The sequence below is a fragment of the Vipera ursinii genome, assembly GCF_947247035.1.
Source record: "Vipera ursinii genome assembly, chromosome: 3".
Classification (NCBI taxonomy): domain Eukaryota; kingdom Metazoa; phylum Chordata; class Lepidosauria; order Squamata; family Viperidae; genus Vipera; species Vipera ursinii.
Genome location: NC_139516.1, coordinates 165,428,060 through 165,454,581, shown reverse-complemented (window position 1 = coordinate 165,454,581; position 26,522 = coordinate 165,428,060). Strand labels below are relative to the sequence as shown.

At 36.7% G+C, this 26,522-nt stretch overlaps 1 protein-coding gene across 2 annotated transcripts; it reads right to left on the bottom strand.

The window, feature by feature from the left end:
- Positions 1-943: 943 nt before the first annotated feature.
- On the bottom strand, positions 944-26,094 carry THOC1 (THO complex subunit 1). 2 transcript variants are annotated; one of them, XM_083359364.1, is made up of 21 exons: positions 26,026-26,094; positions 24,354-24,427; positions 24,196-24,256; positions 22,503-22,569; positions 21,484-21,602; positions 19,839-19,887; positions 19,063-19,158; positions 18,711-18,793; positions 17,982-18,055; positions 16,254-16,362; positions 15,626-15,757; positions 14,193-14,293; positions 11,521-11,587; positions 11,295-11,345; positions 10,633-10,703; positions 9,123-9,221; positions 8,015-8,080; positions 6,310-6,393; positions 6,033-6,180; positions 4,574-4,652; positions 944-1,332 (listed from the first exon to the last, which is right to left on the bottom strand). In XM_083359364.1, the coding sequence occupies exons 1-21, from the start codon at positions 26,074-26,076 to the stop codon at positions 1,037-1,039; spliced, it is 1,977 nt and encodes a 658-aa protein (XP_083215490.1). In that variant the 5' UTR covers positions 26,077-26,094; the 3' UTR covers positions 944-1,036. The 2 variants fall into 2 exon arrangements, with proteins under 2 accessions (XP_083215490.1, XP_083215491.1); XM_083359365.1 differs by lacking the exon at positions 4,574-4,652 and having other exon boundaries at positions 1,061-1,332.
- Positions 26,095-26,522: the final 428 nt, after the last annotated feature.

The following is a 26,522-nucleotide window of genomic DNA, read 5'->3' as shown; positions in this document are numbered from 1 at the left end:
GAGTAGTGACACAAAAGGAAAACATGGTCTTTTGATCCTTATCACTTAACACAGATAATGGGACCTCAAACACTGGAAATAATGCAACAGAGAAAATAGCTATTGCTTACATACAGAAAAACATATGGACATTAGCACACTTGCTGTACAATCAAATACAAGAACTGTAACAAAGATTGCCTTATCAAGGCATGTTTCAATTCCTCTGAGCCATATGACTCGGGATTTCTTACTGGCAAATGAAGCAAATGTTTTAAGGGATTCAGGATATCTTTGAAGACTACAGAAGCCTTCGAAGAACAATAGATAGTGATAGAGGGGATGGCATAAGTGGTTTATCAATGTAAATAACTTTAGGCAAGACCATAGGGGAATCAGATGTTTTCATGACATTTTTAAACCTCTTTAGATAAACCACATTACATAGTAATGATAGTAGGCAGGAATTTCTTACCTGAAGAGATAGACATTAGAAATATTTGTAATGAATACCCTGGTTAAGAAGAGTTGATTAATAAACAGACACAGTTACTATCTAACTTCACCCTTCTAACCTCAAAAACCTTGAAAAGGAGAGAACAATTCATGAGACAGTAGAAATACAAAAGAATACCTAGAAATATTTTTCCCCAACAAAATGCTTTTTAAACAGATTTACTTGAATACTTATGTAAATCATAGCCTAACTGTAATGTAATCCTTATTGATTTCCTATATACAAAGCTTGTTACCAAACAAACAGTAATTGCCTTTGCTAGTTTTTCAGTAAAGAAATTAAGTGCCTGCTTGCATATAATTTGAGATTGGCCTCTTAAAACACTGTTATATTAAAGATATCCCTTTTATAGCACACTCATGAGTATATATTTTCTACTTTTGGACAGGATTTCAGACGAATGCTTAATTAGTAGTATGAATTCTTTGCAGAATTTCTAGACAATCGTTAAGAGAATTTATTGTTCATCAAATTAGACTGCCCTATCAAATATTACATTCAGCAACAATGGCCATTGTTTTAATTAAAAATATTTTCAAATTAGCTATTGTTTTCACTGTCATTGGTTAAGCTTTCAGAAAGGTCATTCAGCCCAGCTTTGTTCAATGCAATAATCAAATTTTCCATAGTAGCGTGGATTCCTTCTTGATCTTGCCAGGTAACGAGCAACTGCTTAGCTCTCATCTTCAGATCTTCACTATCTAATTCAATCTGCCTTATATCAGAGTCTTTCATTTCCAAATACGGAGCCAGGATTTTCCAGTATTCACCAAGTCTGTTAGCAAATAATTCTATTTGTTCTCCTGTTACAAGCTTGTCCCGTTGAACATCTGGACCTAAAACGAAAATGAGCAAGATTTAGACAATGCTGTTCAATAATTGGACAGTAACCTAAATTGTTCCTTGAAACTGACCATTTTTCACTGAAAGATCAAGATAACAGTGAATGTTTATCTGAGCATGATGTAAATGGCAAAGTTTTATTTACATTCCAATGCGTATAAAATGTTTACTGAAAATATACTTAATATACTGATTCTTAAATTTACTAAAGGAAAACAAAGATATTAACAATTACTTTACTTTTATTTATCGCATTTAGGAACTGCCCAGCTCTCTTACAGTATTAATTCATACTGCGAAACTATTTCTAGATAATACAAATAATAATGTATCCAATTTTTAGCAAACACCTTGTCAGTAAATTGAAAATAAGTTTATATGTTCACATATTTGAACCCCACCACTGCAAATATATAATGTATTCAGACATCTCAACAACAAAAAACGAGACAAAAAGGCTACTGCGGAATTGGCCCTTGGTTTGATTAGGACTGAATGTGCTAATTTACAATTAGAAGTACCGTATTTTCCGGTGTATAAGACGACTTTTTAACCCATGAAAATCTTCTCAAAAGTCAGGGGTCGTCTTATACGGCGGGTGCTGAAACTTTAGGGACAGGGCTGGCTGGAAAACCTGGAGCCGATCTCCCATTTAGTCTGCGCAAGGAAAGCGGGACCAATTGGAGTAGAAGCTGCAGTCTGTGATTTTTTTACAGGCTGGGGTCTGGGCGTCTTTCCTTCTAAAGTTGAAGAGCAGCTGTAGTCTATCCCAACTTGAAAGGCAGGTGGGGAATGCCGCAGCCAGAGCAGCTACTTAGCTCTAAGGACACATTTGACTCAGGAACTGGGCAGGCTGGCTGGAAAACCTGGAGCGGATCTCCCATTTGGTCTTTTTTTTTAAAATCCCATTTATATCCCGCCCTTCTCCGAAGACTCAGGGCGGCTTACAATTTAAAGCACAAATTAATGTGCTTAGCAATAGCCTTCATTCTATGTATATGCCTGCTTATTAGAACTTTCACCCCCCCCCCCAAGCAGCATTATTACAAAGTCAGCTTATTGCTCCCAAAAATCTGGGTCCTCATTTTACCTACCTCGGAAGGATGGAAGGCTGAGTCAACCTTGAGCCTTGTGGGATGCGAACCTGCACTAATTGCAGGCAGCTGGTATTACTTAAGGCTCTGCACAGGGAAAGCTTTAGAGTGAATTAGGAAAAGTGAAAAAGTGAATTAGGAAAATAGGAAACGGTTGCTGGAATTGGGTATGTGTAGTTTAACGAAGAGAAGGGTGAGGGGTGACATGATAGCAGTGATCCAATATCTCAGGGGCTGCCACAAAGAAGAGGGAACCAAGCTATTCTCCAAAGCACCTGAAAGCAGGACAAGAAGCAATGGATGGAAACTAGTCAAGGAGAGAAGCAACCTAGAACTAAGGAGAAACTTCCTGACAGTTAAGAACAACTAACCAGTGGAACAACCTGCCTCCAGAAGTGGTGAATGCTCCAACACTGGAAGTTTTTAAGAAGAGACTGGCCAGCCATTTGTCTGAAATGGTATAGGGTTTCCTGCCTTAGCAGGGGGTTGGACTAGATGACCTCCAAGGTCCCTTCCAAATTATTATTATTATTATTATTATTATTATTATTATTATTATTATTATTATTATTATTATTATTATTATTATTATGTTTAATCCACTTGCACTGTTTTATGTTTACATGTTTGATGACAAACAGCCTTATGTTTATAAGTGACAGTTTTCCTACTAAGTACCTGCATGTCATAAGCATTTGAAATAAAATTACCATATTAAAATCAAATCTGATGTTTTTTAATTTTGATTTGGTGTGCGTTGGAAGAGGGGTAGTCTTATACAGCAAGTATAGCCCAAACCCTATAATTTAACAGGAAATGTAGGGGGTCATCTTATACACCCAGTTGTCTTATACGCCGGAAAATACGGTAACAAAGAATTAAAACTGAACAGTAGAGAGGGAAGTCATTTCTAAAGTATACATAACTGATAAGGAACAGTACTGAAAACCAAGCCTGATTACCTCAGCTCTATTCAAAAGTGAGTGGACCTGAGATGCAGAGGAGGAAAATTTCAGTTGGACTAAGCTAAAGAATATGGCTAATCAAATTAGTAATAAGAAAATACTGTATAGAATGCCAAAATCTAAAAGTGCAGTAGAACAAATATGCAGCTAAACTACTGAAGAAAAATTTAAAACAATGCTATCTTGAATAAGGAAACATTAATGAAACATTGATTACATTTATACAGTCACTAAAAACTGAACATAAATTGTATATGAAACAATCATATGTGAAATAGGGAAGAAAGGACTCATGCAAATGAATTTCAGCAGTAGGAATAAACAGCTTAAAAACAACATATGTTAAAGTTCTCAGATTCGGAAGCAGAAAGAAATTGAAACTTTGAAGGTATTCCTATGATAATTTGCTCTATGTTATGATGAGCTAAATATTTTACTACTGATTTCTTAAAGTGGAAATTAATTTTCAAAGATGATTCAAGTCCTGACAAAGGGATTCCTTTTTAAAAAACGTAATCGAAAGAAGTTACAGGTAGTCCTCGACTTACGAAATCACAACCATGATAAAAAATTACTTAAGAGCAGTCCTCATACTTCTGACCATCAGTGTCCCCACAGTCACATTATCAAAATTCAGGTATTGGCAACTGACATGTATTTATGATGGTTGCAGCATCCTAGCGTCATGGGATAGCCATTTATGACTTCCCAGGGGACTTTCAATAAGCAAAACCAATGGGATAAACCATATTTGCTTAATGACACCATGATTCATTTAACAACAGCAGCAAAAAGATATCAAACAACTAAATGCATTGTTTAGTGATGGAGGTTCCAGTTCCAATTATGGTCATGAGTTGAGGACTACCTATATATTAAATCTGAAAAGCATTTCAAAGAAGAAAATATTATGAAGATTTGAGAATGTGCCACGGGTTATCCAATAGTAATGCTGGATGAAATGTGAATCGGAGAGGCCATCCTCTAAAGAAGCTATGAAGCTGCAGCACAACACATATCTTTTCTGCTTCCAAGATACATAAATGTGACTCTTCATTCTGAATTTCAACTCAGAGCAGTAAACAAGAACTCAGTGAGAATGTTCTGTTCACATATTCCCTTTTTTTCAATAGGTGTCAAAGGAAACAGGGAGAAGCCCAGGAATCCAGCCTTACTTTCATTGTTTTCCTTTAATAAAGCATCATTGTCTTCCTCATCTTCATCCTCGCCTGTTTTAATTTCTTCAGAAGGAGGCTATAATGAGAGAATTGAGTATCACTGTATGCGTTTCGTCAAAAAATTGTTGCATGGTGGTCTCTTGAGCATATGACAGGAAGTTTTGAAAACATTTGGAAATTATATACTGTACATTTAGGATTTTTGTTTTCACAGAGGCGGAGTACTTGTAAAAACATCACAAACACTGGATAAAGAATAAAAAACTAAAATCTCTTTTCAAACTAGACTCAATTGCATTTCTGAAGTTCGGATACAAAAAACTATTGTACAAAATTGTTAGGTTGATAGAAATAATATCTCATTGCAATAAAAACATTTTAAAAATATTCCTAAATACTTAATAAGTAATACAAATAAAGTTGCTGCAACTCATTCAAAACTTCATTGTCAAGACAAATTTCTTTCCATTTTTTGCCCTTTCCCCCCAAATATGGATCTTTTCATGAAAGAACAAGAAGGGGGGGAGGGACTTTTAGTGAAGTACAAAATATATACTCTCTTTAAAAGATTATCACCATTATCTAAGGAAACAAAATAAAAAAACTATTCTCCAAAGATTTCTATTCACAAACAAAACTTGACCATATGTAGGGCAAATGAATGAAATTATAGGCAAAAATATCTATCGCAGAACATGGTCCCAATATTCTTATTCTTTAAATGTCATATATATAGTGGATGAAAAGAGATGTCCAGCAATAAAATTTGATCATTTGGAATAGGATAGATTTGGGGAGATGAAGTAGAGGAGAAAAAGTAAAAGGTAAAGGATCTTCCTCAAGTATTCCATTTTCCAGAGTAGTGAGTCAAATCAAAATTCATAAGCCTTCATGTAGTTTTTCTCTTAATATAATTTTTGGGGGTTCTTATAGATAGCTAGTAAATTAAAATATATACTTGATGAATCAGATGAATAGCAAAGTTGAACAATGTTAAGGTGAAACAGCAGAACTTAAATAGAATATGTTTTATTGACTTTCTTAATCATGGTCACTACACTGTTCTTAATTTATTAATTTTACTATAAAAATTTATATCACTAATTACGGAATGAGACTGGAATATTTCTGAATCTGGAACTTAATCCCATTGTACTCAGTGGAATTTGTTTCCGAATGGATAGATTTACAGCATCACTTCATGAAACAAAATTAAATATTTCAGTAACAAAAAGAGAAGGACATGCTCTTAAAGTTTATCAGAACTGTTTTGCTTCTAATTTAAAAGCATACACAATAAATACAGATAGTAGAAAAAAGTTTTACATGACATAAATGTAAAGAAATAAAATTTTATTTTTGTATATTTATATTTTAATTATTTCAATTAAAACAACATTCACTGTAAAGCATAGAATGTTCAAAATAATTATATATTTTAGACAATATTACTTACAGGTAATTCTTTTGCTAATTTAATGACCATGTTTTCAAGGTATTCCGGTAAACTTTTAAACTGTTGATTGGTTGGCTGAAAAAAGTGAGGACTTCTTCTTGCTAGTAGTCTTAATGCTCTCCAGCCATAGTTAGAATTATTCACAACCCTATGTTACAAAATGAGAATTAGACTATTGATAATTAGGAAAAAAGTATTTTCTTATTACATCAAAATATGTTTTGAATATACACCTGAACAAGCAGAATTATGAAAAAAAATGATTTGTGGAACGTACTTAAATTCTTTATCAACCATGTTTTCAGGATCTGCCTGTTCTATAGCTTCTTCAAAAAACTCTTCCAAGGTTGGCATATATTCTCTAGGAAATAAATAGAAAGCAAGTGCTTTATTTGGAACGAAGAAATATTTCTTAAAATATTGCCCCCTCTCTAAAATAACAATGAAACGGTTAATTTTTCTGCTTCAACTTCTTTATGTTCAGAGTGAGAAATCCTTTGCATGAGCAATTCCGTAAATTATTGAGATTATTCGTCTCCTTACTTTGTAGCCTACCATATGGCACATACATTCATTTTTTAAAAAAATATTCAGATTAATTTATCAAATTGTAGCAGAGTTAATTACATTAGAGTATGATTAGTGCAAGTTGGAGAAGCAATCCAATTTCCAGGAAGCCCCATTACTGGACAGAAGCTCTGTCCAACACTGTTTTCTCTGCTAGGAGATCAGAGGGGAAATGTCTCTTTGCCTTTGCCTAGATCAGGGGTAGGCAACCTCGGCTCTTTTATGACTCATGGACTTGAAGTCCATGAGTCATAAAAGAGCCGAGGTTGCCTACCCGTGGCCTAGATGGAAAACGGCAATGTATGCAAGAAAATGATGAACAATCACTTCCTGCCTCATCCTACATAGATGTAGAACAGAGTCTGCCAGCTGCAATTGGAATCTAACCCTTCCTGGGTTTTGGCCTTCCTCTACGTCACAGGTGTTAAACTGCCGGCCCGCGGGATGGATGTGTCATGCTGAAACCACGCCCTCCCCAGCTCCGGCGATGGGGAAAAAGTCACTATGTCGCAACACATCACGTGAAGTTGCGAGTTTGACACCCCTGCTCTAGGTCTTCCTAAAGGAGAAAGTTACAGGACAGCTGAAGTGTAATAACAAATGCAGGTATTTCAAATGCCAACACTAACAAAAACATTTCACATAGAAGGAACTCATGAAGGTTGGGCAAATGCCTTGCATAAGGATCTGTGGGCTAGAGATACCCCACCGTTAATCTAGCAAGTCATGAAACATGATATAAAAGTTGCAAAAAAAACTTATTGATTGACTTAATTACCATTTGTCTATTTTCACATAGGTACCAGGCTACAAACCAGATCATGATTTCCCCAACTCACCCCACAGGCTTATTATTTTGGGGGAAATAGGAGGAGGAAATCTTAGTTATATTTACCATCTTGAGTTATTTATAAATATAATAGACAGGATATAAATAAATAAATTCTATCACATACTTTTGCTGATATATAAATAACCCAACCACCATGAAAAATATAGATGGGGATTAATTCATCAATTTGTTTTAAAAAATCTAATCAACAACATCTTGACAGAATCCAAAAGATTAAGAGATACTACCCGTCATATAATATTCCGTGTTTCATCCATGGAAAAGGAAGATAAAATTACAATTATCCCATCCTGACAGATATCCAAATGCCACTCAAAGGACTGAAGACCCAATAAATAAGGGGAGATAGGCACAAAATAAAAACAAAAAGAACATAATTGATATTAAGGGATTTCCTGTTTACCTCAATTGTGGTAAAAGGGAATATCTATTCATTTGGCAGGACCCCCAATTTATGAATCAGTTTCAAGAAGCTGTAACGTGATTAGCAAAATCACTGGCCAGCTCCAGATATCAGTAGCATTAACGTGACTAGAATATTAGTTTAGGAAACACTACTCACCGACTCTCAGATTTACACGCTTCCATGTTATCAGGGCATAAATTCCAGAGGCGAGTTAATTCTTCACTGCAAACCAAAATATAAAGCAGATTGCTATTTCTTATGTTTTGTGATTCATATGTCAAATATTTCTGAAAACAATTACTTTTCAACAAAAGGCGTAAGTCTATGGATGTGTTTATATGCAGAGATATGAGAGATGAAATAGACTTTATACCACTAACATTACCAACAATGTTGTTATTCAAAACTTTCCATATAAGAACTAGCTTAGAACCACAGGCAAGTTTTTAATTCAATGCTCTTCTGTTTCTAAAATAAGATATGATTTAAAATAAGTAATTCTAATATGTAGAATTATTAATAGGTAAAATAAAAATAAATCTGTGTTAAGATTTCTTTTTATTTTACTTATACATTTCTATCCTGATTTTTATCCTGAAAAGTAATCCAAAACAAATACAATTTATTAAAAAGCAAATAATTAATGTAAATATATATAAACAAATTTTATTACCACTACTACTACTATTATTACTGTATTTATTTTTAAAAGCCAACTATTATTTTCAAAGAATACCAGGCAGGACAAATAAAAGCAGGTGATGAACCACATTCATAAATTTAGCCACATTTTGCATTAGTTTCAAATTTCTGGGTGAACCTAAAGGGTAAAGCTAGTGCAGTGTATTGAAACGATCCAACCTGAATATATTAGCATAGGGTTGTTGACCAGATTACCCATATCAAACAACTATTGTAGCTGATGCGCCTGCCATAGATAAAGACCTTCCCTGCCATGGAAACCACTTCTGCCTCCATTAACAGCCATGACTCTTCACACAGTAACAGCTTCCTTCCTTCAAGGAGAGTGTATACCCAGCCTAGACAAGTAACCTCTTCTATTTTAATCTTATCTCACCTACATAGCCCTTCTGATGTGTAAAGTACATATCTTAATTCTCCACAGCTTTTCCCCTTTAAATTATGTGGGAAAACAGATTTTAACATTCACAATTTAAGCAGTACTTCCAGCCTTGCGATATCACTTTGCATCATTTAATTTACAATACAATGTAGAAATGCATTAATAAAGGACTGAACATACTTTCCCATTAGAATTTTTTTGTTAGGTCCTTTCCCTAGAAAATCTTCAGGAGCTGGTCTCTTTCGCAGGAAAGGTCTCACTGGCTTGGAATCACTCTGTCTATAAAACAAGATGTCAGAGTTAAGAATTACCATAAGTGTAGGGTTACAGGTGGTCCTCAAGATATGACTGTAATGGAGCCTGCGGGCCATTAAGTGGAGCAGGGTGCCTCATGGGTGGAGGAGGCCTTTCGAGGCCTAGCATAGGCCCAGTCTTCAAAACTTGTACTTTGCTTCCTGCCCTTTGAAACCCTGCAGATTTTAGGTCTGATTTCCACCCCACCAGGCCCTGTACCCTCCTCTTCCCTAGGCTGTGGTGCAGCCTCGCAGAAGTAGCCACCATGTTGACATGCCCACATGAATGTGCCAGTTAAGACAGTGCAGACTGTCTCAAGTAACTGTAGTTATGCTAAAAATGATGGCTGCTTCTGCGAGGCTACTGCACAACCCAGGGATGAAAAGGGTGCCCTCCGTCTGCAACATGAGGTATGGAGTGTGTAATGGATGATGGGCATGGGGTAAGTAGGCCCAAGGTCTGTGGGTTCCCAAGGAACAGTCTGAAGGGGAAGGGAGCCATAGGGAGGACCACAGAACCATTCCAGATAGTCTTCAACTTACACAATTGGGACCTTAATTTCCTTTGCTAGCAAGGTAGATGTTAAGTGATTTTATGACCTTTTTTGCCACAGCTGTCAAGCAAATCCAGCTTTCCCCATTGCCTTTGCTTGTCGGAAGCCTGGGGAAACCGGCACAGAGTATGTGTGGGAACAGAGAAGTCTGGATAGAAGGGCATTAATGGGTCTGTGTGCAAGAGCAGGAAAGCTGGGGAAAGAAAATGTGGGGTGGGAACAAAGCAGGGAAGCCTGGGAAGGAGAGCACTGGTGGGTGCGTACATGTGTTAGATCATTGAAAGGCTAAGGAAAGAGAGCATGAAGTGTGTTCAGGAGCAGAGACACCTGGGAAGAAGGACACTGGGGAACACATGTGAGCTAGTGAAGGGAGGAAGAAGGGTACTGGTGGGTGTGTATAAGTGAGCAAAAGTGGGAAGGAAAGTAAGGTGCAAGAGAGCAAAGTGCGGAATGAGAGTGCATGGTGTGTGCAAACAAAGGAGAAAAGGAGGGCATGGTGTGTACAAGTGAGTAAAGAAATTCTGGGATGGGTACAGGAGACTTGCCCCCCAAGTGGATTGTGACCTTCCTTGCCAGCTTTCCCATTGATTGTGCTTGTGGGAAGCCAGCCGGGACTGCTGGCAAATGGCAGTCAAGTTATCATGGGCTGCTTAAAACTGGTTGTAAGTGTGAACAGATCACAATCAAGTGGCTGCAGGGGTGCTGAAACAGCCGTAACTTGAGGTACCAGTCATAAATGCCTTCCTTCAGCACTATCATAGCTTAGAACAATCACTTAATGAATGGTCATAACTCAAAAACCACCTGCAATGTTGATTAAAAACAAATGTTTATATACGCAACCTTTCTTTCACAAAGCTTGGGCAGCCCTCATTTTTCCATGAATTCCAATTTTCTTCTGTGTTTAATATATGCTGTAAAAGCAAAAAATATCAGTAACAAAAAGATTATTAAAGGCAGAAAGTGAGAGTTAGCAAAACGCAGCTTTCAAATAATGCTGAACAGTAGAAGTGCTCCACTGAACGTAGAATAAATGTTAAAATCATTAAATATATAAAGATATTTTTAAAATTCAGAATTAAAAAAGAACCTAGTAGAAGAACTGAGTTCGAGGATCTAAAAAGCATGAATTTATTTTTAAATGATTACTTTGAGTACTGTAAGAGATCAGATTTACTTTAGAGGAACTACAATTTCAAAGCATGCTACTATAATAGAGCCCAATTAAAATGGATGGTGCTTATTTAAACTTTGAGAGCCAGTCTGGTGTAGCGGCTAAGGCTTCAGGCTTGAAACTGGGAAACCATGAGTTCTAGTCCCATCCTAGGCCCAAAGCCAGCTGGGTGATCCTGGACTCAGTCCTAGGAAGGAGGCAATGGCAAATCACTTCTGAAAAACCTTGCCAGAAAAATTGTAGGGTCTTGTCTAGGCAGTCTCTGAGAACTGAACAGAGGAAATAAAAATCTAAAGTCTAATTTAACTGAAATTTTGAACAAAGAACTTACCTCTACCATTTTGGAGAATCTTTCTCCATCAGGTGGGTTTTCTGATAGAAGCTGTAATTAGAAAAGCCATAAAAATCTAAAGTTGTAGCACAGCAGCCAAAAATGTGATGCTCAGCAACAAAGCTGGAATATGACATGGAACGTGTTCAAAATAAAATTTATGAAAAATTTATTCCTAAAGGCACCAACATAAAATTAGTTGCACAAGATGATTAATTAATCTGACCTTGTAAACTAGTTTTGTGGTAGCTTCAATCCACAGGGACTGCTCATCAGTCAGAATATAGTTTGAACTAGGAAATAAGACACTAATATAAGTCAAAACATACACAGTGCATTTGATCCAGAATTTTCTTAAGCAGCAGCAGCAGCAGAAATAGCATCTTTGGAACAGAGTTCTATACAAATACTATCATGAGGGAATTAGCAAGAAATTTCACAAATTTCTCTACTGCATCACAGCCAGCCCAACACTACAGGGAGTGCAGAATTATTAGGCAAGTTGTATTTTTGAGGATTAATTTTATTATTGAACAACAACCATGTTCTCAATGAACCCAAAAAACTCATTAATATCAAAGCTGAATATTTTTGGAAGTAGTTTTTAGTTTGTTTTTAGTTATAGCTATTTTAGGGGGATATCTGTGTGTGCAGGTGACTATTACTGTGCATAATTATTAGGCAACTTAACAAAAAACAAATATATACCCATTTCAATTATTTATTTTTACCAGTGAAACCAATATAACATCTCAACATTCACAAATATACATTTCTGACATTCAAAAACATAACAAAAACAAATCAGTGACCAATATAGCCACCTTTCTTTGCAAGGACACTCAAAAGCCAGCCATCCATGGATTCTGTCAGTGTTTTGATCTGTTCACCATCAACATTGCGTGCAGCAGCAACCACAGCCTCCCAGACACTGTTCAGAGAGGTGTACTGTTTTCCCTCCTTGTAAATCTCACATTTGATGATGGACCACAGGTTCTCAATGGGGTTCAGATCAGGTGAACAAGGAGGCCATGTCATTAGATTTCCTTCTTTTATACCCTTTCTTGCCAGCCACGCTGTGGAGTACTTGGACGCGTGTGATGGAGCATTGTCCTGCATGAAAATCATGTTTATCTTGAAGGATGCAGACTTCTTCCTGTACCACTGCGTGAAGAAGGTGTCTTCCAGAAACTGGCAGTAGGACTGGGAGTTGAGCTTGACTCCATCCTCAACCCGAAAAGGCCCCACAAGCTCATCTTTGATGATACCAGCCCAAACCAGTACTCCACCTCCACCTTGCTGGCGTCTGAGTCGGACTGGAGCTCTCTGCCCTTTACCAATCCAGCCACGGGCCCATCCATCTGGCCCATCAAGACTCACTCTCATTTCATCAGTCCATAAAACCTTAGAAAAATCAGTCTTGAGATATTTCTTGGCCCAGTCTTGACGTTTCAGCTTGTGTGTCTTGTTCAGTGGTGGTCGTCTTTCAGCCTTTCTTACCTTGGCCATGTCTCTGAGTATTGCACACCTTGTGCTTTTGGGCACTCCAGTGATGTTGCAGCTCTGAAATATGGCCAAACTGGTGGCAAGTGGCATCTTGGCAGCTGCACGCTTGACTTTTCTCAGTTCATGGGCAGTTATTTTGCGCCTTGGTTTCTCCACACGCTTCTTGCGACCCTGTTGACTATTTTGAATGAAACGCTTGATTGTTCGATGATCACGCTTCAGAAGCTTTGCAATTTTAAGAGTGCTGCATCCCTCTGCAAGATATCTCACTATTTTTGACTTTTCTGAGCCTGTCAAGTCCTTCTTTTGACCCATTTTGCCAAAGGAAAGGAAGTTGCCTAATAATTATGCACACCTGATACAGGGTGTTGATGTCATTAGACCACACCCCTTCTCATTACAGAGATGCACATCACCTAATATGCTTAATTGGTAGTAGGCTTTCGAGCCTATACAGCTTGGAGTAAGACAACATGCATAAAGAGGATGATGTGGTCAAAATACTCATTTGCCTAATAATTCTGCACTCCCTGTATAAGTAGTTTTAAGAGGTTTGGGTGTAGATGAGGGAGGAATCAATGAATTTGGTTGCCTTCCTGCTATTGATATAGGACTACAGTCTTATCTGTACGAGGAATTTTGCTAAGCCTGAGAATTATTTTTTTTTAAAAAAAATTATATACCAGTAGCTTCTGTTTCTCTCTGAAAAACAAAAAAATATGATGCTTGATACTAAGAAAATACTAACCGCACTGATTTTAATGGAACATAATAAATTTTAGGCTGAAGATGTACGCTCTTTTTCAGATTGTCCCAGTTCTTAAAGCAAAATAATCCTTACTATAAAATGCCAGTCTGTATGAGGCTAGTTCACTCCAATCTTTTTCCAGCACCAGATCTTTTTATTGCAGCAATTTAACTGCAAGGAAGGTTGTATTTTTATAACTAGTTATCTCTCACTTGCATTCAGTTACACTTTTAATTTACTACATTAATTTACATCTTATTTCTGCATCCACCCAAGAACATCAATGACCTGAATATGCAAGATCATATTCAGAGAGTAAAACAATAAGCAGACTGCCCAGGAGTCAAATGTATACAGATTTCTTTAAAAGCAAATACTTATTTCAAAAACATAGTAAGAAGTATTGCAAAATCTAAAAAAATAAAATACAGTAATTACAGATCAATAAGCAATATAATCAAAGCCCAGTTTATGTATTATCTTTAATTTCTTTCCATTTAGAATTTCAAATAGATCATAGATACTTTCCAACATACAGTATTTAGAAGCAGATTCATACAAGCAGACAATGATAGCAGTGAGTTGGATCATATATCAAAGTAAAAAAATATTAAAATGTATTTAAAACACTTTACCCAGCTTACCTTTTAAACTTTACCTGTCCTTTTAAGTACTGAAATAATATTAAATACTGCAATAGGATATGGCGGCGAAAATTGCTGTCACTCAACTGTAAATCCATTAACTATTAAAAAGAGAGATAAACACACAGACATTCTGCAGTTTTCTGTTTTTAATAACACAAAAGTAAATAAAATGAAATTAATGGGGCAAGTACAATTAAAATGGGTGAAATCACACAAGACGTTTGCTGCAGTGTACTGGTTTTTGGAATTAATATTGGGTGCATACATAAAATATTGAAATTAAATATGAAACTTAAATTTTTAAAAAAGGAACTTTTCCTATCTTGATTCTAAAAGAATAATCAAATGTGAAGTCTCTTTAACTGATTATGAAAGGCCAGATTTATACTTGTGTTAAGAAGCTCACTTCATTAATCTTATTTGTAGAAAAAAAAGTTACGATGTTATTTCTGGGAAATGAAATAGCCTTAGCTAAGTACACACTGCTGAATACCTGGGTGAGGCAAGCATAACTCCAGGGACACACCTGGTTAGCACATTTATCAATATTCCTAATCCCAATCACATACTAATCTAGTCAGAGGTGCGTTTTGTAACTAGTGGATCAAGTAGTTTTTGAATAAAAATCTTTTTTTATGCTTCACCCAAAATGACAACTTCCTTCTAGGATGACTTCTGCTTTGCAATATTAAATCCAATCAAAATACAGAAGTTCCTTTCTTAACCATCACTTCTTCAGCAACAGTTCACACCTACAATGGTACTTATAACCACTCCTCATATCTGTGGCTGCCCTGTGTCCATGTGATTGCAATCCACGCATTCAGCGACCAGCTTGCAACTACAACATCGCACTGTCCCACAGTCACACAATTGCCATTCTTCCAGTTGCCAGCTTTCCTGCCATCTTCCCACAAGCAAAGTCAATGGGAAACCTGCAGGTTGCAAATGATGGCCACGCAATGTTGCACTTACTGTGCTTAATGATGGCAACTGTTAAGAACGGAACTGTTGTTTCTAAGCGGCACAATCACATGATGTTGTGCCTGATGACGACATTGTTAAGCAACAGAAATTCCTGCCTATGACTGCTAAATGAAGACTTCCTGCAAATTCCAGCTTTTTATTTCTTCATTGCTAGTGTAGAAACTAAGTTCTACACCACCAGCAATTTCTCTTTCACCCATCTACTCTGTGCAAGCAGAAAAGCCCACAGCTCCAAAGGTCTGCTCTTTTTCTTCATCATTTCCTGGGAAACCCAGAGGGACTACTGGCCAAGAGAAATAACAAAGCCCTGATAAGTGCAGGGAGTTCAGTGAGAAGACAATCAGATAACAATCCATCCTTATTTTCTTGCCATTACAGCGGGAAGGATTAAGACAAAATTTCTCTTGCAGTAAAATCTACTTTTAGAGACAGGAAAAATGTACCTTTTCACTTGTAAGAAATTTTGCAAAATAAACATGCTCTCCTCCAGTTTTCAGCTCTTCTAATTTTTTTCTTGATGCCTGAGTGTCATCCAACTTGCAGCTCTCAAAGACAGTTAAGACTTCTTCTGAGTACTTTTAAAATAGATCACATAAAATGGAACAATCAAATTATAGCCTCAAAACAGAAATGAGATTTGATGAGATGCAAAAGATGCTGGTCAACTCTCTTTTATTTCCATTACCTACTTGTCCAAGAATGCTTTTTATACACAAGTACATTAAAAACAAGGCTAGATAGCCATTACAGATAAAATCCCCTCAAATAAATTATCATTTGCACTGGGTTGTCTACAACTTTTAATTAAAGTTCCTTGAATGCATTCTAAAATGTTTATTCGTAGGCATTGTATTTAGGCATAAAAGTTGCTGGGTGACTTTGGGCCAATTCTTTTCTTATAGCCCAAATCGCTTCAAAGTTGTGGGAAAACAGGAGGGAGGAGTACTAGGTATGTTCAACTTTTTGGGTTATAAAAAAGTGGGTTAAAATAACTATAATTCTTTTGCTTGGAATTCCAGAAGTAATATGTATATACCCACAAATGGAAATGAAACACAATAAGCACAATACCTTAAGAAATGTTTTCCATGAGACCTTTTCATAGCATTGCACAGGATTTCTGAAGTAATCTTGAAGTGACCAAAATTTTCTGTACAGATTATAATCTATTGGAATGGAACTGACAAACCAATATTTACAATATATTCATTCATAAATATCTCTGGCTATTACTGAAAATAAATTTGGTACATTTATTATTTAAATACATATATGCATACATTTGTTGTCCTATTGATATTATATAAACACAGAAACGAGAATTTGTTCAATGGATAAACACCTTTGGATCTCAATAAACATAGCCACGGCCAATAATTTCCCCAATTTAATAAGATTTTATTTATTTTTATTTATTTATTGATGGGATTTATATCCCGCCCTATCTCCCAAAGGACTCAGGGCGGCTAACAACAAAACATATAATAAGTACAGAAATCAAGATAAAATGAAATTGAGAACATCAGTGCAATAAAAAATTAGAGAATTTAAAAAATGAATTAAAAATACTAAATATAAATTAATTAAAATGCCTGTCAGTCTAGGTCAGCCTGGTGGAACAGGTGTGTTTTGAGGCCGCGGCGAAAGGATTGGAGGTTTTGGGCCATCCGAAGCTCAGGGGGGAGCTGATTCCATAGGGTTGGCGCTCCCACAGAGAAGGCCCTCCCCCTGGGGGTTGCCAGCCGACATTGCCTAGCTGACGGTACCCTGAGGAGGCCTTCTCTGTGTGAGCGTACTGGACGATGGGAATTTGTTCCCGGCAGCAGATGGTCCTGCAAGTATCCCGGACCTAAGCCATGTAGGGCTTTAAAGGTAAGTACCAGCACCTTAAATCTCACCCAGAGGGCAACTGGTAGCCAATGCAGCTCACGCAGGAGGGGTGTAATATGGGAGTATCGGGGAGCTCCCATCACAACCCGCGCAGCTGCATTCTGCACCAGCTGAAGCCTCCGGGTGGTCTTCAAGGACAGCCCCATGTAGAGAGCATTACAGTAATCAATACGGGAGGTAACGAGTGCGTGGGTGACTGTACGTAGGGCATCTCGGTCCAAAAAGGGGCGCAATTGGTATATAAGACGAATCTGTGCAAATGCCCCCCTAGCCACGGCTCCAATGTGATCTTCAAAACTGAGTCATGAATCTAGGAGGACGCCCAGATTGCATGCTCTATCAATGGGAGGTAACATCTCTCCTCCTATAGTCAGAGATGGAACCTCTTGGACTAAACGAGATGACGGTATGTACAGCCACTCAGTCTTGGCCGGGTTGAGTCAAAGCCTGTTTTCTCCCATCCAAATCTGTACCGCTTCCAGATAACGGGACATCACATCGAGGGCATCACTGGGTTGGTTCGGGGTGGAGATGAATAGCTGGGTATCATCAGCATATTGATGATATTTCACCCCGAAGCTACGGATGATCTCTCCCAGCGGCTTCATATAGATGTTGAACAGGAGGGGCGAGAGCACCGAACCCTGAGGCACTCCACAATTAAGAGGCCTAGGGCTTGACCTCTGCCCTCCTGCCAACACCGTCTTGAACGGTCTGAGAGGTAGGAGAACCACCGCAGAACGGTGCCTCCCACTCCCAGCCCCTTAGTGATTACTAGACTTTCATAAAAATAGTAATCTATAGCAAATGTAAAAGTTATAGTTATTCTTTTTAACAGAAATAATTCCAATAGATTTCATATATTTTCTTTTATTTTGTAACTGGGAATTTAAATTTATCTTTTCTTACCAACTTGTAGGAGCTTCATCATCTCCCATTTCACCTTCTTCTACTTCCATTCCTTCCTCTCTCTCCTCTGCATGCTAAAGTCACAGAATTAATTTAACTAATTATCATCTGCATAAGTAGAAAAGTGTTGTACTCATTCAAAACAAAGCACTAACATTTTGTGCAGTTATTAATACTGGAAGTAGCAAATTATATGATACTTATTTAAAATTGGAAATACAAATAATCAGTAATCTGCTGAAAGACTTCAGCAGTCGCTAAAATTGAACAGACCATGAATATTTTTGAAATGGACATTGAAATTGATTTCACAAACTGGGATTTCACTTCTGCCTCTACACCAAAATTTGTTCCTTAAGCAACTGACATAATTCATGATTTTGGTGCAATATAAATTAAATAATAGACTGCAATTATACCTTATGCCCCAACCCTTTGGGCACCAGGGACTGGTTACGTGGAGAGAGGTTTTTCTGTGGGAGCGGAGGGGGCATGGTTTTGTGTGCTGCCTGCATCCCGTGGATGGGGCTTTGCTTGTTTGTGTGGACCGCTTACTGGCATGCTGCGGCCCAGTACCTGTTCATGGACCGGGAGTTGGGGACCCCTGTTTTATGCCTAAAATCTCTTCATGCTCCTTCTTTTGAGAGAATTACAGCCAACTTATTATATTTACAATTTTCCAAGTTTTCCACAGTGTGTGCATAACAGAGAATTTAAAAAAAAAATAACCTTCTGTCCAAGGGTGCTGTCTTGTTCACTGGTATTAAAAACTGTGATATTTTCCAAATTAAATTGACTTTGTAAGTTAAGCCCTGTAGGGAAAAAAAATCTGATCAGGCAAAATAATCTGAAGTTATATTTGCAAATATCATAGTTTTCAGAGTAATTTATAAATAATCATACATTTCAATTTAAAAAATGCAGACAATGGTATCTAAGAAAATTTGGGGAAAAATGAATATGGTAGATTACATACATAAAATATTATAAAATTAGGACTGAATTGGGTTTGAAATATGTGTGATGGATTAATCTGTTCATTCTATTGCTGTTCATGCTGTAACTTAAAAAAGAAACTTACCTGACTTTTCTGAAAGAGGGAATAACCGGGCCAAGAAGAGCTGAATTCTTCCACAAAAAACTGTATTTTGTGATTTTGACAGTCTTCTTAAAAGATCTTAATGATATCAAAGAAAAAATTATTTAAGTTTCCACATTTAAAAAATGTTATAGGGATAGACTCTGGTATCAAAACAGACAGCAGTAAATACTTTCCGCAAATACAATCATGCATTCTCTTTAATCTTCTGTTTTTTATTTATTTTCCATATGTGGTGTTACTAAGTTGCATATGTACACAGTTCTGTCTCCTTTTCAGACAAATTATTATTCAAATAAAAATGCAGACATGTCAAGCAAAATGTGCTAAATAAATCAGTATAGGTAGTCCTCAAGTTACAATCACAATTGTACCCAAAATTCTGCTAAGTGATAAATTTATTGAGTTTTGCTCCATTCTACGATCTTAACAATCTCTTGTTAAGGGAATCACTATCATTAAGTTAGTAACACAGTTGTTAAGTGAATCTGGCTTCCCCATTGACTTTGCTTGTCAAAAGTTTGCAAAAGCTGATCACATGACTCCGGGACACTGCAACTGTCAGTGACACTGTAACTTTGAACGGTCACTAAACAAACTGTTATAAATCAAGGACTATCTGTAAATGATTCATTACAGAATTATATTGTTAGATATTGATCAACAATAATAGAAAATGAGTAGTTTTAATAAGCAGCATTGAAAATTACACTGAAGGCTGCATCTTCATTGGCAATGTTAGGAAAAAGGTTACTCACCATTGCACATTCTCAGTAAATAATTTTTCCCCGCAGAGTAAAATGTGTTCTAAAAATAACATAAAATTCAACATGATATAATTAGTTGATATTTAAAAAACAGGATGCAGTTAATTACACTAGAGTAGGATTGTGAATAGTGTCCTATGCATGCTATAAATATATATATTTCAAGCAAAAATAATGTTCATATTAATTAAATATTTACAATAGGCCTGCGTGCAGCAAAAACACTTCAAAGAAAAATGCAAAACCACAAAACAAAATATATCTAAACATTCAGTTTCAAATCAAACTGTAATTTCAAAGCAGAATAAAAATAAAATGCATTAAAATGTTTTAAATAAAAATAAACCAATGTATTTTTATTGATAATTAATTTTAATAAAATACAGACAGAGCAGGAATTGACATGCATCACACTGAGGTTATTCCAATGTTGTGGTATCATGGGCAAAAAATTATTAGCTCAAAACAATGGTTGAAAATCGGCAAATCAAATAATTTTCTTTTGGTCAATCACCAAATCATATGCATACATATTAGTGGTATGAATGATCATAAAATAAGCCCAACCCTAACCTCACAGAACAAATATATTCCAACATAGTCAAAAAGACTTAAAAATAGTCTTATGCCAACTATGCGTTTTTCTTTTTTAATCTAAAAAGCTATTATACAAAATTTGGCTTTCTTTATGTCTCTATGTCTGCATATTTGTGGGTATGAATGGGCAAGCAAAAAAGCTTCTGATCTTATGACACATCATAAGATCAGAAATAATGAGAGAATATGCTTCAGAAAACAGAAAACAGAATTTAGAAGGACATGTTCTGTTGATTCAACCTCCCCAGAAATGCAAAGGCAAATTATTTTCTTATAAGGAATTTTGTTCTCCCTGGGTAAGGTATTTTACATTTTGCCAATAGGAATAACTATGCTGAAAATGAGCACTTTGTAAGACTTATATCTAATTCACACTCCCAGCATTGATATTTTGGGGAAGATAGTCCTTTGATGTCTTTGAAAAATAATTTGTGATTTTAAATACTAAATTGAATATTTTAGACTAATCTAAAAAAGCTGATTAAAATAAAGTAACACAGCGAGTTACAAATACGTTTTAATCCACAAACCAAAAAAATCTTGTTATATTTTTAATTAGAACCATAGTTTTAAGAGATCGTTATAGTCCACTTACAACTATTTAAGAATTTCTCTGAATTATTTGCTAGTAAAATATACAATACTAATGAAATTCACTCTAAGGAACCACTGTGGGATGAAACATCCAAAAAATGTTGGATTTAAGAGTGTTGTTAAAGCTGTGCGCCCACTGCACTCACAAGTAATCTGTGGCCAGTGGACTTAATAAAGCATATGAAAGTTCCCAACTTTTATCTCGTTTTTTTCAGAATCCCACCCACTGCTCAGAAATGCTTGGTTTTTAAGTATTTGTACTTCTTTTTCCTGCAATTGACAAATGACACAATTAAATAATTAATCATTTAATACAGAGTGTTTGTATTATTCCAAAAGCATACATCTTTGTTTTACACAATTCCTGCATGCTATCCAAATTATTCACTTATTAATTTACTACAAAAATGAAATTTAAAAACTTAATGAATTCCATGATACTTACCGATTTCCACGTAGTAACATTTTTTTCTACAAAGGTGAAAATTTTGTCACACTGATCCAAAGGGAGGCAATCCAAAACATCTCCCAAGAGCACAAAAGGGGTTGATGCCGTACAAATACCTTCATGGGAGAGAATCTGTTTATATGTCTGCCAAAATGATTTCTTTTTATAAAAAGTAACAATGGGGATTTTTTTCAAGAATCTTGCTAAAGTTACCAATAATAATTCAGAATTTGATTTTAATTCAATGGTATTGTCAAGTATTGTCAATGGTATTGTCAAGTATGGCCTGGGTCCGGGATATCTGAGGGAACACCTGCTGCCGGCATCAAATGCCCTTCGCCCAGTGCGCTCCCACGGGGAGGGTCTGCTCAGGGTCCCGCCGGTAAGAGACTGCCGGCGGGTGACACCCAGGGATAGGGCCTTCTCGGTGGGAGCGCCTGCCCTCTGGAACCAGCTGCCAGTGGAGCTGAGAACTGCCCCCGACCTTCGATCATTCCGCCGGGGCCTGAAGACCTGGCTCTTCGAGCTCTCGGGCCCAGACTGAGGAGGAATTTTTAATTTGGGGTTCTTTTTAACTGACTACAGGGTTAATTTAATATTTTTTAATTTGGTTCTTAATTTTTGTATTTTGGATTTTTAATTCCCTGTAAACCGCCCTGAGTCCTCAGGGAATAGGGCGGTATATAAATATAACTAAATAAAATAAATAAATAATAATCATTCTAATCCCATGACAGTTTTCTCTTTTCTTTAACAAGACTCTGTTGTGACAATCAAATGTATAGTATTATATATAACAGATTACATATAGCAAATTGGCATTGGACAAAAGGTGGAAGTAGTACTACTTCCAACTAGACGTACAAAATAAACTGAACTAGTAAAGATATTTTACATAATGCAATATTTATGTATACTATGTGTTAAGTAATATAAATAATATGAAACACTTTAATTAATACACATTCTAGTCATGACATTTGATTTCAAGCAATTACAAAGGAAAACAGACTCACCTTCTATGACCCCATTAATAACAAGTGAAATGATAGCCAGGACATTTTCACAAGAAGCTTTATTTATCTAAAAAGATTATAAAAATAATCATCAAGAGTGGAATCAAATGACACTTGGAACAGAATACAGTGCATTATTTTTATGGACTGCATTAGAAAGTTATCTATTTTCCTTGTGGTCCTCGCAAATTCTTGGAAAAACATAATAGAAAAAAGTGCTTTATTTCCAGGAGCGGAGGTGGTGAGAAATATTAGGGTCATGTTGGGGTATAGGCTAGATTTTGATAACAAGTCTCATGAATATTCCACTCTTAATGGCATTAATGATACCATTAATGGTATTAATGATAAGAACCAAACAGTTTAATTACTTATCTTGCTCATCACATACTGATAGTCCTTGTTTAGCAAGCACAACTGGGACTAGAAACTCGGTTACTAAGTGAAAAATCAGATGATCGTGACTATGCTTATGATTTTACCTCAAGTTTCCTTTGCTTGACATGACAGAAACTTATGACTCTAAATCATATAACTTCAAACAGTAGAGAAAATTTCCAGAACTCAGCTCAGGAGAAAGACGGATAAAAGGGCAAATCTTATAGCCCCTTTCCCCCACTCCACTTCCCCTGTGAAATGCTCACCCCAGATTTGAGATAATTACAAGATGGGAAATAATGTTTGTATTTTGTATTTCCTTTCATTGGAAAGAGATAAGAGATTAACCAGACACGTAATAGAAAATACACATTGAAAGGAATGTACTATGCTAGCTGTTTACCTAGCACACTGGCATTTAGGAAGGAAAAAAAGAGGAAAGTGTGAAATTAAGGTTTTGTCAATTACAACTAGCAGCTGCCAGCCAGCTAATTAAGGTCACAGAGCTGAGCTTGTTAGGGAAATGCTATGAAAAAAAAGAGATTGCTTATTTAGGCATTCTCTCCACTCTGTGAGTGGAGAAAAGAAAAAAAAATAATAGGTCAGGCACAAGACAACACATAGTGACTGTAATGGCAAACATGTGCCTGAGACACAAGACACTGCGAAGATCATAAATGCAGGCATTGGTCACAAATTTACTTTTTCATCACAGTCATAACTTTAAATTGTCGCTGCCTGAGGCAGTTACTACACAAAGTCTACTTGTATAGCATCCTTGACTCCAACTCTAATGTCATGCAAGGTAAATAACATGTATGAACAGTGTTTCTTTGTGCCATACAATCTGTGCAACTAAATATTCTGAATCCAGGACACCTCTATGTATAAACATATGGATTTAGAGATGTTTTCACCTTGATTAAAGAAATGGAAAAGTCACAAGTGAAGCAATGTTAAATTGCTTCATTGGTTTGACACAATATAATCTAATAGAATTTAAGTACTGTAACTAATATAAATGCATAAAACTCATTGATTCAGGAACAAAATGCATTGTTCCTCCTCTGTACAGCGCTCAACTTCCTCATGGTCATGCTGTTTCAGAGTTGATTCAAAAGCTGCAGAAGTAGATCTCTTGAACTACACATAATTTGAAGTGTTCTAGACATTCAACCTTGTCTTGAGACCAGACCACATCCATACTTCTGGAAGTTTTCTTTCATAAACTGAAAAATTATATAGAGTTTAGAATGATATCACTCAAGATATTCAAATTAACCTTCACATACACAGTTAATCAAAAACTACTCACAATTTCTTCTTCTAGAGCAACTCGGAAAGCTTGGTCCAGTGTTAACTTTTTTTCATTTTCACTAGAAATATATAAAATTAAGATTGTTTTGCCAAAACTTTCAATTTCAATAAAATACTATATATATTTTTGTTATAACAAATCAAATTGAAATTTACCTTCCAGGTATCTGACTGAATGCGTTCAATAAAGGCTTAATGGTTTTGTTTTTGAGTGCATCTCGAGTAGAGTTCTAAGATATTAAAAGAGTATCAGATATTAAAGCAATATGTGTTTAGAAAATCTACATCAAAATTACATTTTAAAATATAATTCAAGATGGCATAAATACTGCTCTCCTAGGACCTACGACACCTCAAACTATGGAAAGTGTCCCATTTTTCTATAGGTCAGCATCTAGATACCAATAGTATCTACACATCTATATACTATTTTCTGTAGGTAATCTTTGAACCTTTTAGTACATAGACTGGATTATAGCCAACAAAAGTGATGACAAACTAAACTCCTGTTCTGCTTGGACAAGCCAAGAGCCTTCATTTATTATTTTACAGAATCAAAACAGCACGGTTTTATTTATTTTATTTTTTATTTTAATTCCATTTATATCCTGCCCTTCTCCGAAGACTCAGGGCGGCTTACAAGCTTAGCAGTAGCCTTCATTCTATGTATATGCCTGCTTATTAGGGCTTTAGAACCTCTGTCATACAGTGAAATAATAAATGAAGGTTCTCAGCATGTCCAAGCAGAACAGGAGTGCAATCTGTCATCGGTCCAGGATGGCTTGTATATCAAAAGCTGAACACTTATCAAAACTTCATTCCAGGGCTGGGGCTCTCTTTTTATGACCTCTGTGTTGCAACTGAGCACTGCACAAGGTGAGGCAGCCAAGACCATGGTGTTCTTACCTGGTCTTACCTTCCCCAACTTCCAAGAGCAGCTCTATCAACTACTTCTTGGGGATGTCATGCTGAGCTGATGTTGCACCTTCATGTCTATTCTACCCACCACTTCCAATATGGAAGGGCACCTTGTGATGGGACGCAAAGCTTAGCTAGGCTGAACAGGAATGAATACACCCCATCTCAAATTGGCAATGAATCCTTTGGGATCCCTACTCACCATTTTAATTTTCTGAAGCAACATAGGTATCAACCTACAACTCAACTTTTGCAAAACTGATCAAATATAAATGTGCTACAGACTGTTGTAAAACTATTCTGCCAAAATCATGGGAACAATTTATTTATTTACTTACTGACTTACTTAAATTTATATGCCGCCCTTCTCCCTAAGGACTCCGGGCGGCTCACAACAATAACAATTAAAAAAAGAACAAACATAAGAATGAAAATTTAAAAAGAACGAAACTAGCAGATACAATGATAACATGACCATTTAAAACCCAGTAAAAAAAAACCCCTAATTTAAATACGTAGTCAGTCCAGACCCGCTTGTTTCAAGTCAAGGAGGTTAAAGTTGCAAGCGCCTTCGTGTTAAAGAGCAAAGCCCACTAACCGGGGTGTGTGCAGGTGTGCGCAGGTAGTTCAGAAGTTTGCTTTTTACGCCCCTTTTGCTGGGGCTTTAACTCTGGACCCGCTGATTTCTCTCAGGTGAGCGCGGTCCGCGCGCGAGAAAAAAAATATCTCCCATTCTAAACGCTGAACGAGGAGGAGAAAGCAACCGACGCCAGGAGGAACCCGGCAGAGAAGCACGCAAAGGACGCAAAGGGCCCACCGTTAAACGCACCCTGTCTGAAATCCAATCGGGAGGTCTCTCACCCCATCCGACTGCAGCCCCTCCCCCCCTCCGCCGTCCCTCGCCACTTACCATGAAACGCAACCGCGCCTCCGGCAAGCTAAAGAGCGTCGGCGGCGACATACTTGCTCCTGACAGACTCAACCGGTGACTCTTTCTACTGACGTCATCCCACGGCGCTCGGAGTGGATTCTATTCACTCGTAGTCCCGACATACACTGGGTCCTCTGCAGCGGAAGCGGTCGGTGTTTTAAACCAGACCGTGCTTGGCTGGGGAATTCTGGGATTTGAAGTCCAGGCATCTTCAAGTTGCTAAAGTTAAGAATCTCTGCTTTAACAGATAGTCTTTTTCTCTCCAGCAGGTCTGCCTATTTCTGGAGTTATTCGTAGAAGTAAGTTAAAATATATTTATTAGTTTGTTTATCTAAATCGAGGCTTTGAGCTAATAATAAAAAAAACACGTAAAGGTTTGTTGCGTTTTCTGAAAATTTGTGGCCAGTTTTATGTATAAGACAAAAAGCAGTTGCACAAAGCCAATACAATTAGCATACACCAGGTTTGATTGCTTA